The following is a 15,809-nucleotide window of genomic DNA, read 5'->3' on the forward strand; positions in this document are numbered from 1 at the left end:
TACTGAGGTAGAAACACTGAGGTGTGGCGACTGTAAGACAGGCCAAGAGAGGAAAGTATGCTCAGAGTTAGCACCTGCATCAGGTGCATGAAAGTGTGAGTGATGTGAGGCCTAAGACTTGACCACTCATTGGATGCAGACAATGAGGGCACTTGACTGGGTCCAGTGGATTGCTGGCTTTTTGGGAATGAGTTCAAAAGAGAATGTAAGGGGAGAAAGTGGAGACAGTGATTAAGGTAATTTTTAGAGCACTTTTGCTTTTGAAGAGAGCAGAGACCTGGGACTGGAGTGGAGATGTGGGGTGGAGTGGAGAGGGGGAGGGAGATGTGGGGTAGAGCAAGGATTTATTGTTTTTAGGGTGGGAAATGTCACAGCAAGTTTGCATTCTGATGGCAGTGGTCCAGTAGAGAGGGGAAAATTGAGAGAGAAAGTGCCTGAGGCTGGAGGGTTGCCTCTATTACACATGGGAGATTGGCCTTACATAGGGGTTGCTATATGAACTCAGGAAGTCTGGCCCCCACGCCCAAGCTCTTAGCCGCCATGTAATGCTACTGCTCTCAGAATGAAGATTGTTGGCACAACCATCAATAGACAATTTTCAGACTGGGAGGTGTGAATATGTATTAGATAATATTTATAGGCGATTATTAGGTTTTAATAGGCGATTACTTTTTCAACTTAAAAAGTCCTTTCTAGATTAGAGATGTGTACAGAAGTATTAACCAGCAAAATGCTGTGTATTAGTTTACTTTAAAATATTCCAACCCCCTCCACCCCGCCCCAAGAAAGTGGGGTGAGATAGATAAAATAAGATTGGCAAAGTGATAACTTTTGAAGCTGGGTGATGGGAACATGGGTTTGTTATGCTATTCTTTTCTTTTGTGAAGGTTTACCCTTTTTCAAAATAAAGAGTTAGGAAAATATGTGAAACACTCATAAAGTGGAGGTTTGCCTAATTACACTATATAACCAGTTTAGCATTGTGAATCCCTTTGTCAGTGCTGTTTCTTCCCCATCCAGGTGGCAATCACTGGGCAGCTTGGTGTGAAGCCCCAGACAGGCAACAGCATTCCACTGACAGCCACTAACTTCCGTATCCAGGGTAAGGATGTATTGCGTCTGCCGCCCTCTTCCATCACCACAGATGCCAAAGGCCAGACGGTTCTGCGAATCACTCCGGACATGATGGCCACGTTGGCCAAGTCCCAGGTTACTACAGTCAAATTGACCCAGGACCTCTTTGGGACAGGAAGCGGCACTGCAGGCAAAGGCATCTCGGCCACCTTACACGTCACCTCCAATCCAGTCCATGCAGCTGACAGCCCTGCCAAGGCCAGTTCAGCCAGTGCCCCTTCATCCACTCCAACAGGTACCACCGTGGTCAAAGTGACTCCTGACCTCAAGCCAACAGAAGCCTCAAGTTCAGCTTTTCGCTTGATGCCAGCACTTGGTGTGAGTGTGGCAGACCAGAAGGGGAAGAACACAGTGGCCTCTTCAGAAGCGAAACCAGCTGCCACAATCCGCATCGTGCAGGGCTTGGGAGTGATGCCTCCCAAGGCAGGCCAGACCATCACAGTTGCAACCCACGCCAAGCAAGGGTCCTCAGTGGCCAGTGGGTCTGGAACTGTCCATACTTCAGCGGTGTCCTTGCCCAGTATGAATGCTGCCGTGTCCAAGACTGTGGCTGTGGCTTCTGGGGCTGCAAGCACCCCCATCAGCATCGGGACAGGAGCCCCCACTGTGCGGCAGGTCCCTGTCAGCACCGCAGTTGTTTCCACATCTCAGGCTGTGAGTAACCTTAGTGGTGAAGAATAACCCTTCTGCTTAGGAAACTTTGTAAGGCTCCCTAAGACCTAGGAAACTTCCCTTTTTAGAAGTAGAAATTAGAATCCCTGTCGATATCACCTCATTTGACCCAAACAGGCTTATTTACTAACAGACGTTAAATTTTGAAACAAATTTATCAAAGTGTAGTACATGCGTACATTCTTATAAAATAGTAAAATAGTACAGAAATTTATAGAGTAGAATATAAAATTTCTTTCACCACCCTGTAATTCTCCCTTTGTGAGGGCTAATTACTGTTGGTATTTTGGTATTTATTCTAGTCCTTTTCCTGAGCATTTTCATACATATACACAGTTTTAAAAATCCATATGAGAAACCTTATTCTATATATTGTTCTGTGATTTGCTTTATTTATTTAAAAATATGTCTTGGCGGGGCTGGCCCCGTGGCTGAGTGGTTAAGTTCGCGCGCTCTGCTGCAGGCGGTCCAGTGTTTCGTTGGTTCGAATCCTGGGCGCGGACATGGCACTGCTCATCACACCACGCTGAGGCAGCGTCCCACATACCACAACGAAGAATATACAACCATGTACCGGGGGGCTTTGGGGAGAAAAAGGAAAAAGATAAAAAATCTTAAAAAAAAAAAAATATGTCTTGGGGATTGTTCTAGATCCTACAAAGGAATTGACTGTGTTTTTAATGCTACCGTGGCAGTTCATAGAAGGGTGTGCCTTACCCACTCTTCTGTTAAAGGATGCCTTTTCACTGTTCAACCCTGTGCTACAGTGAATGTTTGTGGATGTATACACGAACACGTGTATCTCTGGAGCAGATGTTCCCGGGATGGGGCCCAGAGGTATACGTGTTGAAACTTCTAGTACTCCAGTTGTGCTACCATAAGGGCCATACCCAGCTTACATTCCCATCAGCAAGACTCCTGTTTCCCCCACACTCCAACCAGTGCTGGATAGCACATCTTTTTAGCTTTGTATACCTATCTTACTGGTAGAAAGACAGTCTTTTTCGGTTTCTTTTCCCTGATCTTCAGTGAGGTTGAGCATCTGTTCATGTGGGTGTTGGCATGTGCTCTCCAGTCCTGAATAAATCTTTGCTGGTGTTCTTGGGGTATTTGGCTTTTTCATACTGTTAGAGGTGGCCCTTTCTATCTTCTGGATGTTGAATTCTCTGTATGTGTAGAAACATTTTGTTCCAGTCTGTCATTTTTAACCTTGCACGTGGAACCTTTTGCTCTATAGGTATTTTATCTGATTAGATCTATCATCATTTTCTCTTATGGTTCCTAGGTTTTGTGTCTGTCCCTTTCTAACCTAGGGTTATAAAGATATTAGCTTTTATTTTCGTAAAATATTTTCAGAGTTTTAAAAAAAGTATAATTCATAATCCATTTGAAATATGTTTTTGTAAATGACATGTCAAGATCTCATTTTATATTTTTCAGATTATTCCAATATCATTGACTAGTTTATTCCTTACCCATTAACTGCAAAATATGACATTTATCATAAACCAAATTCCAATATCAAGATAAATGTGTTTCTGGGTGTGTGTGTGTTTATTCTTTAGCCTCTAGATAAGGAGCATAGTTCTGTATAATGGGGTGCATATGGACAGTAGAAAAGTTTTACTTTTCTAAGCAAGCTGTATGGTAAAACCTCAATAATCTCGATAAAAGCCAGAGTGATAAAGGAAGGAGGACACACATATTAGTAAAACCAAGGAACCGACAAACCCCAAAACAAAGTGTGACTTAAAAGGACTTATTTATATAGGTTCTCCTGTCACAGAAGTCAAAATAAGGAAGCAAGGAAATAGCGCTTACTTGATCCCTTTTTGTTTCTCTTGCATCCTCTGACACAGGAAGATAGCACCCAGTGGCATCTCCCTGTTACAGTCACTCTAGGTACATGCAGCTGGAGAGCATTTGGTGGGGCAGGATGTGCTGAGAGGTGCTTTTTCCCTGTCTGGTCAGCGAGTTAGGCTGGTTTGTGAAGGGACAGTTCTACTTGGTGTACTCGTGGTCTGAAATGTTTTAAGCAACTAAGGCATTCTTAAGGAGAAAGTAAAACCATAAGTCTACCTGGAGGCACCATCTCAAAGTATTAAATTGTTGATATATTTAAGTGCTTTCTAATGGGCTACAAATTGTAAGTAAACTGGGGACCTGCGAAGCAGTTTTGCACCAGGCTGCCTGGCTGATTTGGAACTAGCTTGCTTGCAGGCAGTGTCGATGCTTGTTTTCAGCATCCTGTCAACCACCCCTCTTGAATCATCTTTTTTTTAAATGCTTTCTTTTTAGCTGGGAAGGATTGGCCCTGAGCTAACATCTGTTGCCAATCTTCTGCTCTTTTTTTCCTCCCCAAAGCCCCAGTACTTAGTTGTATATCCTAGTTGTAAGTCCTTCTGGTTCTTCCATGTGAGCCGCCGCCACAGCATGGCTGCTGACAGAGGAGTGTTGTGGTTCTGCAGCCGGGAACCAAACTCAGGCCACCAAAGTGGAGTGCGTCAGACTTTAACTGCTAGGCCATCAGGGCTGGCTCTTCAATCATCTTTTAACATCAGGTTTATAAAAGATTTTACTGTATATAAATTCTGTTACCACCCAAGGGTTAAAAACTAGGCAGCCTAAAAACAGGTGATGCAATGACCTAATCTTAACCATCCTGAAATCTCAAAGACTCCAGGCCTTTTTAACTTCCTTTTTGTTCCTCTGAGGCCTTGTTAGCTTTGGGGGTGGACTTTTCACTTGGTTGAGTTTATTATTAATGTCCCATAACTAACCTCTCTTATCTCTGGCAAAAACGGAAAGCACCTGGAGAATGTGACCTGTCCCTAACCTAAAGTGCTTGCTGTATGCTCCCACCAGAGAGCCTGTGCTCCCGTGGAGCAGTAGTTATGCACTTGCTGTCTTAACTCTTGAGTGCCTCTGTCCTTCTTCACAGTATCACGGGACACACAGATGAGTAAGAGCTCACCGTCTAAGGAGCTCAGACTCTTACTGTGCTTAAGTGAACACGCACTTTCCTTTCTGATTTAGGTACACATTTTATCCTGATCAGAGCAGTTATATATGGTTGCTGCTAATTTAGATACCACGAAAGAGATTAGTAACAGATCAGATGACGTCTAAATATAGTATATGAGCAGTTAACTACAGTGTATGAGCAGTTTTATGAGGGCTCCCTGGGCCCACACCTCAGGAGTGTAGGGACGCTGCAGGACACAGGGAGTGAGAGCATCCAGGTGCTGGTCTCAGCTCTTATAGCCCTGTAGGGGATGCTTGATGTCTCCTTATCTCCTTCCATCCCGTAAACCCGATTGCTTTTTCTCTTTAGGGGAAGCTGCCTACACGGATCACCGTTCCACTTTCTGTGATCAGCCAGCCTATGAAGGGCAAGAGTGTGGTCACAGCCCCTATCATCAAAGGCAACCTTGGAGCCAAGTAAGTGCTGTACTGAGGGGTGAGCATGGCTTCTGGATGGTTCTTTGTCGCAGAATGGGAAGGCAGCTGGTTTCTCTGGGGCTCTCCTTTGATGTCTCTCTTGTTATGCTCATCCACAGTATTTAGTGAGCACCTAGTGTTGTTCAGGTGCTGCGGATACAGCAGTGATTAAAATAGACAAAATTCCATGCTGTCTTCAAGCTTACATTGTAGAGTGAGGAGTGAGATAATAAAGGAAGATACTATATGGGGTGGTGACACATACCATGGAGAAAAAGCAAGGAAGGGAGGCAGGAAGTGCGGGGATGGGGTGTGGTGGTGACATGGCTCAGATGACAGTTTCCAGTGTGGGTGTTAGGGCAGGCCTCATCACTTCAACAGAGAGCCCTAGGTGTGATAGTTCAGAGCTGAGGGCTTCCTTGGGAGCCTGGGCTTCCTGTGGCCCTGACTTAGGGATAAAGGGCATGATGAAATCAGTCTGATGCTCTCAAGGCAGCTATTTTGTGTGTTTCTTACTGGGAGCACACACCTCCCTGGGGCCCTTTCGTTACTCCTCTGATCAAGGTATGGATGTCAGGGCCATTTTATCCAGAGCACCAGGAGCCTTCAGGCTTGCTCTTTTCTCTAGTCATGGGAAGCATCGAAGCTGGAAGAAAGGTGATCTCACCAGCTGGCTTCCATTTTAGTCCAGAATGCGGGAATTTTCACTAGACACCAGACCTCCCTGTTTTCCTTCAACATGAAGCCTAATTCTGGGCGGGAGATAATACTCTGTCCTATCGTTATACCTCACTCCTGCTTTCCCTCCACAGCCTCAGTGGGCTGGGCCGCAACATCATCCTTACCACCATGCCTGCGGGTACTAAACTCATTGCTGGCAATAAGCCTGTTAGTTTCCTCACTGCCCAGCAGTTGCAGCATCTTCAGCAACAAGGACAGGCCACACAGGTAAGGTCCAAGGCAAGCTGTTGGCCATACCAGTCTAGTCTCTCTTTCCTTTGCTGTTGGCTCTCAGCTGATGAGCCCATTGGCAATCTGCTGACCAGATACTCTCTTTGTAACAGGTGCGCATCCAGACTGTGCCTGCATCCCATCTTCAACAGGGAACAGCTTCTGGTTCCTCCAAAGCAGTGTCTACTGTTGTCGTGACCACAGCTCCATCTCCTAAACAGGCACCGGAACAACAGTGATTCGGAGGGAGAAAGATGGCTTCCACAAAAGCCCAGACCTGCTCTGCCCTTCTGGCTGAAGGGAAGGGAGCAGAGAGGTTGCATCATTTCTCTGAGCTTGTCCGTGTAAGGAAGGCCAGTAGTGGGATGATGGCAACAGTGGCTTGGATTCTGCTGCCACACTCCACAGTGGAGCACACTGAGAAAGGTTCACTCCATAGTTCCAAGGTCTGGTCTATACCGATCTGGGCGAAGCTTCTCTTAGAATCGTGTGAGGTCATAGTTGTGTCACACAAGCCAAAGTTCTCTCCTGAGAGCAAGACACCGAGGGAAGCCTCAGAGTTGAGGGGCAGCTGTTGTAAGCCTTTACAGTCGCAGAGTGTGCAGACAGTGAATAAGCCTCGTTCTGTATATGGATTGTATTTTTTAGCTTCTGGTCGTCTCCATGACTAGTGGTCTGGATAGGAGTTTTTTTAAGTTATTTTTTTAAAGTACCTCTTGTACATCTTTATCAAATAGAAACCTGGGCTTTCACCCGCTAAACTGAGTACTTATTCTTTTGAGCAGAATGAGAGAATAGCAAGATTTTTAGTAAGCTGGTGGCTGACTTGATAACTCCATGGTAATGGAGAGGCTGTAAGATGGGAAAGAAGCATGGGAAGTGAGATGGGTGGGCTCCCTGCAATGGGAGTAGTTTGGTACTCCCTCTTAAAGATGGGGTATCAGGATCATGATTGTGGTCCATATCTTCACCTGCTCACTTTGTCCTCCTTATCAGGCCTGTTCACACGCAGTTCCAGAGTCAGAGGACAGAGTAGGTGAATGTCAGCAGAGATGCTGCTTTTGCAGCATAAGCTTTATTGCAGTTCAGAGATTATAGGTCCTCCTTTGCTCTAGGGCAAGAGTCAGCAAACCACGGCCCTTGGGCTGCCTACTCGTTTTTGTAAATAAAGTTTTATTGGAACACAACCCACACCCATTTGTTTATGTATTATCTGTGGCTGCTTTCAATTAGAAGGCAGAACTGAGTAGTTGCCCTAGAGACCATATGGCCCTCATGCCTAAAATATTTCTTATGTGGCCCTTTAAGTAAAACTTGCTGATTTCTGCTCTGGAGCAAAGATGGCAAGAAGCGAGTAGGTGTGCCTCCTAGGCAGCACCAACCATAGCAGAGGGCAGCCTGCCTGTCAGGTCATTTAATCTTGGTAATTTCACACATCTCAGCCTCCATCAAGCTGCAGGTGGAGCTCAGAACAATATTTTAAAATGTAATAAGTCATTAAAGCGCTGGGTGTTAACGATATATGCCTCTTTTGTATTGAGCAGGGGTTGGGTGATGGAGCTTTTCTACAGTGACAGGGCTTCCTTATCTCTCTTGAAAGTGTCCAGATTATTAAAAATGTATCTTTAATCCGTGGAAATTTAGTGGTGATCTTTTATGGGGTCTAGGTGAGGAAGTGGAGTTGGAGGGTAAAGAATTGGAATGGCCTAGTTCAGAGGGTGTTGCTGGGTGGAAAGTTGAGTAGGCAAGTTCCAGAGGAGCAGAGAAGGTTAGAGTGGCTTCTTGGTTACGTAGTCATTTTATGGACATCACATTTGATCCTGAAAGCAGTTCTGTAAAGTAGACATTATCGTCCTTGTTTTAACTGTGAGAAAATGTCAGTCTGAGTTGAAGTTGAGAAAACCAGGATGTAAATCCAGTCTTCTGATTCTGAGTTAGGCGCCCTTTCTGCTGCCTTGCTCAGGGTGGGGATGGCTGTGATGTGTCATGGTGAGACTTGGGGATGATTGAGTTAGGAGTGGTAAGCCTGGGTTACAAAGAGCAGAGGTGGACTGGCTGAGGTAAGCCTGAGCTCTTGGTGGGTAGTAGAGGTTGGCACAGAAGTAGGACTGGTGGTGGTGACAGGTGGGGACTGCAGTGAAGGGAAAAGTTGGTCTTTACCTGAGTAAAGGAGAGTGCATCTGTGTTTCCTGAGACTTTGATATTTGCCTGTCATTACTTCCTAGAGTCACATTTCACATGGACAGTCCATGTGACAGTTTCTAAATGAGAGAAGGGGAGAAATTTGAGGGATCCTGTCTCAGGTATTTACTGCTGGTTAAAACAAACCCCTTCTGAATTTACTTAACAAATGATTTCATAAGAGTAGCTCTGGCAGACAGCCCCAACTCTGCACTGCACTTTGATTTACTGAAGTCACCTGACTCCGCCTACCTCCTTAGTTCCTGCAGACATTTATGTCCGAGGAGAACAGGTCTGTTTTGGGATGCCAGTGTCTGTTGACTCCCTGGTAGGTGTAGTTTGGTACTTCCTGGCCTGTCAGTGCAGTCGTGTAGAAAGGCAGCCCCCTATTGGAGTTGTTCAAATGACATCGCCAGCATTTGCACCAAATGTTCCACAAATGCAGACCTCAGGGGTCTTGTAGAGATGTGGTAGCTATGGTGGGTGTTTTGGGGGGAACAATTCCAGAAGAACTTGTGGCAGCCATTGAGCCTCTGAACCTCTGGTTCAGAGGTTGGTAAAATTATTCAGACCACATGTCCAAGATTGGATGTGGTGAATAGCGTTGTGATGGGTTTGTACTTTAATACCATATCTAAGAATGTTCATGCCAAGGTCAGTCACTTCCATGAAGGTATCCCAAACCATGCTGTGAAAGGGGCATCAAAATGAATTTTAACATTTGATATCTGATCTGCATACCTCAACCCCCCACTCTGGAGAAAATACCACATTTCCTTAAAAGTATTTTGCCCTCTTTTAAGTCTGACTTTACCGTGAAAGTACAGTTGGAAATAGGTTCCTTCTTCCCACCTCCGGTCCCTAAGGAAAGAGCATGTTTTACATTAATTGCCAATAATAAGTCATCCAGTACTTGATGAATGAACGTTTGGGTTCCTACTCGGCAGGCAAACCAGAGTGGATCATGAAAGGGGACCCACAGGTTCTCTTATAATTAAGTCAGTGTTTTCAGGTAGCTCATTCTTAATCCCTAAGCTGTCACTTCAACTCTGAAATGCTGGCCAACCATGCGAGGCTACCTTTCACTTCAGGACAGTGTTTCTTTCACAGAGCACACAGTGCTTCACAGAAATGCTCTTTCCTGTGTTTGTGTGAAGGAGCAGAGGGGAAGAATTAGAAACAAGCTCACTTTTGAGTCCTGCTCAAGACGGGTTTTACGACTTAGTAGGTGTGTGACCTTAGGCTCATCGACTTCTCTGAAGAGCCTAACGTACTTACGTTAGAGGTGGTTGTGCGAATCAGGTGAGATACAATGCATTTGAGAGTCTGGAAAATGCTATACAAATGGATGATACTGTTCGGTTGATAAGGCCTTTCAAATTTGTTCTAACCTGCTTTTATCAGTTTATAGAACTGAGTTAACTCTGTTATTTGATCTTTCATTGTATTTGTGCCTCCTCTCCTCTGTGCCTGCAATGTGCTTTTTCTGTGGCGCAGACCCCTCTTTTTTCCTGCCGCCTTGGTCTCTCCTGGTTGCGGCACTTCCCCTTGGTGGCACCAGTCATCCTGTGTGCATCTGCTTGCATATCTCTCCCATTAGACTGTGAAGTCCTTGCAGGACACACGTTTTGTTAATCTTTGCAACCATTTCAGTGCTATTGTAAAGTAGGTGTTTAATAAATATTTGTTGAAAGAAGTTTAAAGAGAAAAAAACAGATTCAGAACCAAGACTAGAGTATCGAGACTTTATATTCCTAGTTCAGGATTCAGATCTTTTGCAGGATTCTTATCATTTGCTTTCAGCTATATTTAAATTCGAGGCCTTCTGTAACCTGACATCTTTCTACCTCATTATGAAGATTTCCTGTCAGCGTCCTCTTACTAGGGTACTTTTGAGAAGTCAGAACATCTGAGTTCCAGCTCTCAGCGGGGCCCCTAACTAGCTTCCTGATTAAAAAAAAAAAAGTCACCTTTGACCCAATTTTGTCACTTATCACCAGTGATACTGTTGATTAGTACATTAGTTCAATAACCCTGGAACATTAGGATTAGTTAGGAGATGTTCAACAAGTAATATTTAAAATAACCAAAGCTTGTGAATTATTTTACTCAAACACGTTAGAGTTGTATCTCGAAAATAAAGGCACTGTCATTTGCTTACTTTCTGATAACAAAGTAGCTGCTTTCTTGAGAGAAAAAGAGATACGTTATCAAAAGCAGAAGGTTCAGCTGGATTCATATCCTAGATTTATCCATGAGGCCACTTCCTGTTCTGAAGCTTTCAGAGTCTCTGAGTTCTCTTCACACTGAGACACAGGTGAAGGCTTGCTTCATTTTTCTTTATGAAGGATACCACACTGACACGATGAGTCAGTTAAATGAGAGGTGGAAGCTTAAGAGCAGGTGGAAGCAAGCACTGACGTGGGGGAGCTGAGCCACACCTTTCAGCACGCTGGCTGCTCATGCTCAAAGGGACGTGTCCACTCCTCATCGATGACTGAGGACCTCCTCTCATTCCTCATCTGAGCCACTCAAGAGGGCCTTCTGGTAACTGTGATCTGACTTCAGCTTCTGAATCCCAATGATTTCTCCTTCTCCGTGCCTCTTTAACCGAGTCAAATAGCTGTAATAGAGAAACAATAAGACAAATTAGCTCCCCCTCCCCCCTACAATTCCCTTATTCCCTCACCCAAGGATGTTAAGGCAGCTACTGTTTCTTAAAGCATTTTTTAAACATCTCTATCAAATACTGTGATTACTTGTCTACATTTCTGCCTTCTTGGACAGTATTCATTGGTAGGTAAATGGACTCATGACTAATAATATTTAATAGTTAATGTCATAACTGAGATTAAACTTAGGTCTCATGCCTCCCTTACTGTTTCACTGACCAGGCAGCAGAACTAAAAGAAACTATGACCTTGAGTTCCCTTGTGTTTGGTCTGCGTGGAACTCTCCCTGGGGGAATTAGATCTGCTTTGGATAGGGAAATCAGGAACTAGGAAAAAAAAGGGAGCTACAGCAACAACAGAACTAGCAATACCACATGCTCAAAGTCACTCTCGCGCTGTGGTTCAAGACTGGGCTGGGTGACCTTGATCAAGTCCCTCAGTCTTTTGAAGCCTTGGTTTCCCCATCTGTAACATGTTAGATTATGTACTTCATAAAGTGATGACGATTAAATGGGGTAGCACACTTTAAGTGCTTACCACAGTAAGTGCACAGGAAGTACTGTCACGTGATAGTAAGTGCATAGCTGTCACAGTAACCTCTGAGGAGCACTTTAGAGAACACTGGCAGCTATGGTATCTGAATCTGATTGTCACAGCTCTCCAGGAAGCAGTAAGGGCAAATCCAGGCATTAGTTGATGAGCTGAGAACGAACCAGGGACAGGTAGGTTTTGTAATCCAGTATCGATGCCTGATTCGGAGTTTTTCCTAACGTACCACAGGCTTAAAATCTGTCAGAACTGCATTTGAAACCCGGGTCTATCAGGTTACTGTGACCAGAGAAGTCCTTTAACTTCTCAAAAACTCATCACCATTTGCAGGTGTAGAGTACCTTGCACAGAACTTAGCATATAGTTGGCACTCTTTAAGTGGGGGAAGTTAGCACTAGTTATGAAGAGTGGGTCACTGTAAATAAAAATGGTGCAGTATAATTTCGGGAGCAGGGGTTGGTTAGGAGGAAAACCTTGATAAAAGTCTCTTCTCTTGGACATACCAGGAAACAAGACAGTAGCTGATGGCCACGATGCAGAGGGCAACCAAGTAATGCCAGCAGAAGCACATGGTGATGAACATGATGTTTGAATGATCGTTCTGGTCCCATTCGGGTGTTCCAAAAGGTGGAAACAGTACAAATCCAATCTGGTGGATTATACAGAGAAGTTGGCCTTGTCATTAGTTGGTCCTGAGTAGCCATCTAGCCTGCTTCCTATACATACAGTCCCCCCACCTCACATTTCCCACACCTCCATTAGCACAGAAAGGCCTTGATGCACAGAAAAGTTCTTCTAAGTTAATTCTGGTTTTAGGGTAGCCTTATTTAAAACAAAATTTCAGGGACCACACTTGAACAGTTGAGCAAGAGGAACCTGTAAATGGTATCAGTACCTCCACTGGGGAGGGCAGATAGGGAAACATTTAATCTGCTTGCTGTGTGCTCCATAGATAATGCTCGTTAATGCAGCAGCAGGAGATCAATGGATAAAATTACACAGGTCGGGGGTGGGCATCTAACGCATTCACGCGGTACGTTAGTGCTGTATCTTCAAGACTTCTCTTGACACTCTTGGGGGCTCCTGAATCCATTCAATGTGAGGAGCATTGTTTTGGATAATTACCTGCCAGAACCAGGTGCCCTGAAGAAGAACAAGGCTGGTTCGGAAAAGTTCCAGCACAATATTGTCCCGAAGGATCACCTCTAAGAAGATGCTGAGAGCCCCTCCAAACACAGCGCACAGCAGGAGTGAGTGGATGTGCTGGTCCAGTGGTGGCCGGTTATGAACGTGGTAGTAGAAGAGAAAACCTGCTCCAAAGCGAATTACAGCCATCAGAGATTTGCTTGTTTCTACTTCAGAGGATTAATTCTGGACCTTTTCCTTTATTAGAATTTCCTTCTGCACCTGTCTCAAAGCTAGATTCTTCAGCACTTAGGAAGTCAGTTTATGTAACATTACAGGGCAACAAACAGATGCAGATTAAGTTTACTTCATGTGTGCTGTGGGTATAAACATTAAAGGATGCATCTTCCTAAATCTTTACCGAACTCATGGTGGGTTCAGTGCAGGATGGGTAGGTGAAACGTAGCTGATTTGTGACACATTGTGTGTGTGTATACTTGAAATTCAGTTTTGCCTTCAACCTTTTTTCAGCTCTTCCTGAGGTACAGAAGTAAGTGAGGTTGTTGGATTACAAAATGCTTTTTCATTACCCCAGTTAATGTGAATTTTATTGGGAGATCTGTCCTAGCTGCAGGGTGGATCTTCTGAGATTTGTGGAGTCCAGACAATAACGCTCCGGGGTGGGGAGTGGAGTGCAGAGTTTCTCTTAGCTGACCAAAGGGAGTTACCCTCCCGCATGATGGCATTCAGCCAGTCTTCAGACAGTTCTTGTATGTTTCCACGTGCACAGCCTCATGGAAAAGTACAAGTGTGGAGGGGGCTGGGGTGGTAGTAGGAGGGCAGGGGGAGTGTGTGCGCTACTAGCCTGAGGCTTTGGCTAAAAGCCTCAAGCTCCATGTGCTGCCTTATGGAATATGTCATCTGTACCATCCAGAGCATAGGACCAAGTCCTATTTAGGTTTTGAAGTTCAGGGATTTGGATTTTCTGGGTAAGGTTATTATCTTTGCAGTGGTTCTCGTCCCTCATAAACACAACTTGTCAGTCTCTGCATCCTCTTCTCTATCCTTACCACTCAGTTACCTTCAGTGAATGCTGCCACAGCCAGAACCAGTCTGTCCACCCCCAGGGGAATGTGGGCGATGAGACAGGTGAGTATATCGGTGATTCCTGAGACTGCGAAGAACAGATACATGGTACAGTGCTGCCAGTTCATTAGCTTGACCCAGTGGTTTTCATTGTACAGGTGGAGGTGGGGCCCATCCGGAACAAACTGCTCTGCCAGGATCCCTGCAGGGAAATGAGAGTGGAAATTGAGGAGGGACGAGCAGCTCCAAGACAAACAGGAGACAGTAAAAAAAAAAACCCCAAGTCATAAGTGAGTGGAGATGTGGGTGAAGGTGGTCTCCGGTTCAGTGGACCTACTTTGCTGCCTCAGATGCAGCTATGTCAGTATAAAATAAGCTATTTGCTGAGGAACCTGTGTAGACATCTTGCCTTTGTTGTTCTTTTGTGGGGGAGGAGAAACAATACCAACGCCGGCACACAGGTCCCCAGGAAATCTGTCCAGTAGCTGAGATGAAAGCATTAAGTGAGGGTGGCTGATACGTGAATCTCTGCGCTCGCTCTGCCAAGTGAGCAGTGAAAGAAATCCCGGAAAGAAACAATTAGGTTGAAAATAATAGAATCCAAGCAGAGATACACTGGTGGGGAAGACACTTGTGCATGCCTAAGCAGCCCAGGTGTGTTTCTGTCCGGGCGGACTTCAAGTGAGTGCTTTTCCTAGGCATGAGCGAGCTAAGTGAGCTGTGGGGCCTTGTCATAGCTTCAGGTCTCTGTTCTCAACACTGGGGAGCATGGTAAGGCCCCTTCACCTTGGTGTTTCTGGCCCTCCTGTATCTCAGGAGAGGCAAGCTTTAGAGATTGGGGCCAGAAGACTGAAGCTGTGCCACAGTGCAGCTTTCAGTTCTTATCCCCTCTTCTTTTATCCATTTTGGAAGGCAAAAGATGTGCCTTTTGCCTGGTGCCTGAAATGTTCTTGGGGCCTAGAATTAGCCCTCCGTGACAACATTCTGGACCCTGTTCCTCAAACATTTTTTTCTCACACTGGCCCCTTTCAGAATTTATGTGTAAAGGACCAAGGAGTTGGTGAAAACAACTCAGGAAGAAGTCCCAGTGACACTAGAATGGAAGCCCTGTGAGAGCAGAGACTGTTTGGTTCCCCTTTTTTATCCACAAAACCAAGGACGTGAGTTCCCAGCACGTGTAGGAGCTCAAGAGATAATTGTTGAACGGGTTATTATTTTCACCCAGCAAAGAGGCCAAATATAATTTTTCTAGCTTTATTTAGGCAAAGTTGAGGCTGTCCTTACCATTTAAGCCATATGCCCCATCACTTCTCAGCTTCAGAAAGATGAGAAAGCCTTTCGGAAGCCTGAATGACTGGTGAATGGGAAAATTCAGCTGGACTGGAAAAACAAAGCTATGTACCTTGGCGTACTCCAAGAGAAGCCAGTGTTATTCAGTTCCTCCCAATTGTTGAGAAACCGGAGGCCTAAGATGTGACAAGTGGCAGAATGCAATTGCAGAGTAAGATCCCTCATTACTCATGTGATGGACTGATCCTGAGGACGAATACTTTCTATTATTGGCCCTGCTCATTCCTTGAGGGCCACCAGTGGTGGAATGGATGGCAGGTAACAGTGGAAGTTGGTGGACTTTACTGGAAGGGGACACAGTAAAGGAAAATCCCTTCAAGTAGCCCTCTGTTGGCTTTTTTCAATCTCTTCTACTGCCTATCTTATTGGCCTTCTAGCATGAACTCCCCCTCTCTGTATTTGCTTGAGATTTGGGGATGGAGGTTATACCAAAGAGTTGGGTGTTAACTAACTCTTGAGATTCTAATGGAGAGACAATTGGAGGAAAAAAGATGACTTTTCTAAAGTTGAACCATTTAGTACTTTCTCATAATTCATGTACATGAGCTTATTTTACTCTCTTAATTTGTTCTTTTTTTTTCCTTCCTATTTTATGTTTCTCATAAAGTATGTCTTCTCTTCCTACAACTTAGACCTGTGTCCTTTTAG

General features: G+C 44.8%; 2 protein-coding genes across 15 annotated transcripts in view; one reads left to right on the forward strand and one right to left on the reverse strand.

The window, feature by feature from the left end:
• NFRKB (nuclear factor related to kappaB binding protein) overlaps window positions 1-8,475 on the forward strand; it is a 40,426-nt gene extending 31,951 nt beyond the window's left edge. For 8 of the 10 annotated variants that reach the window (XM_044751691.2, XM_070489918.1, XM_070489921.1 and 5 more), the window contains 4 exons: window positions 1,021-1,788; window positions 5,141-5,247; window positions 6,060-6,195; window positions 6,312-8,475. In XM_044751691.2, coding sequence (XP_044607626.1) covers window positions 1,021-1,788; window positions 5,141-5,247; window positions 6,060-6,195; window positions 6,312-6,437 — 1,137 coding nt within the window. In that variant the 3' untranslated portion in view covers window positions 6,438-8,475. The remainder of the gene's footprint in view (window positions 1-1,020; window positions 1,789-5,140; window positions 5,248-6,059; window positions 6,196-6,311) is intronic. The other 2 variants (XM_070489923.1, XM_070489924.1) reach the window with 1 other exon arrangement.
• A 1,980-nt stretch (window positions 8,476-10,455) lies between these two features.
• TMEM45B (transmembrane protein 45B) overlaps window positions 10,456-15,809 on the reverse strand; it is a 33,333-nt gene continuing 27,979 nt past the window's right edge. For all 5 annotated transcript variants that reach the window (XM_044751697.2, XM_070489926.1, XM_044751695.2 and 2 more), the window contains 4 exons: window positions 13,807-14,013; window positions 12,726-12,910; window positions 12,104-12,249; window positions 10,456-11,002 (listed from right to left, as the gene is read on the reverse strand). In XM_044751697.2, the coding sequence (XP_044607632.1) occupies window positions 10,891-11,002; window positions 12,104-12,249; window positions 12,726-12,910; window positions 13,807-14,013 (650 nt within the window). In that variant the 3' untranslated portion in view covers window positions 10,456-10,890. The remainder of the gene's footprint in view (window positions 11,003-12,103; window positions 12,250-12,725; window positions 12,911-13,806; window positions 14,014-15,809) is intronic.

Source organism: Equus asinus, chromosome 20 (genome assembly GCF_041296235.1).
Source record: "Equus asinus isolate D_3611 breed Donkey chromosome 20, EquAss-T2T_v2, whole genome shotgun sequence".
In the NCBI taxonomy this organism is placed as follows: domain Eukaryota; kingdom Metazoa; phylum Chordata; class Mammalia; order Perissodactyla; family Equidae; genus Equus; species Equus asinus.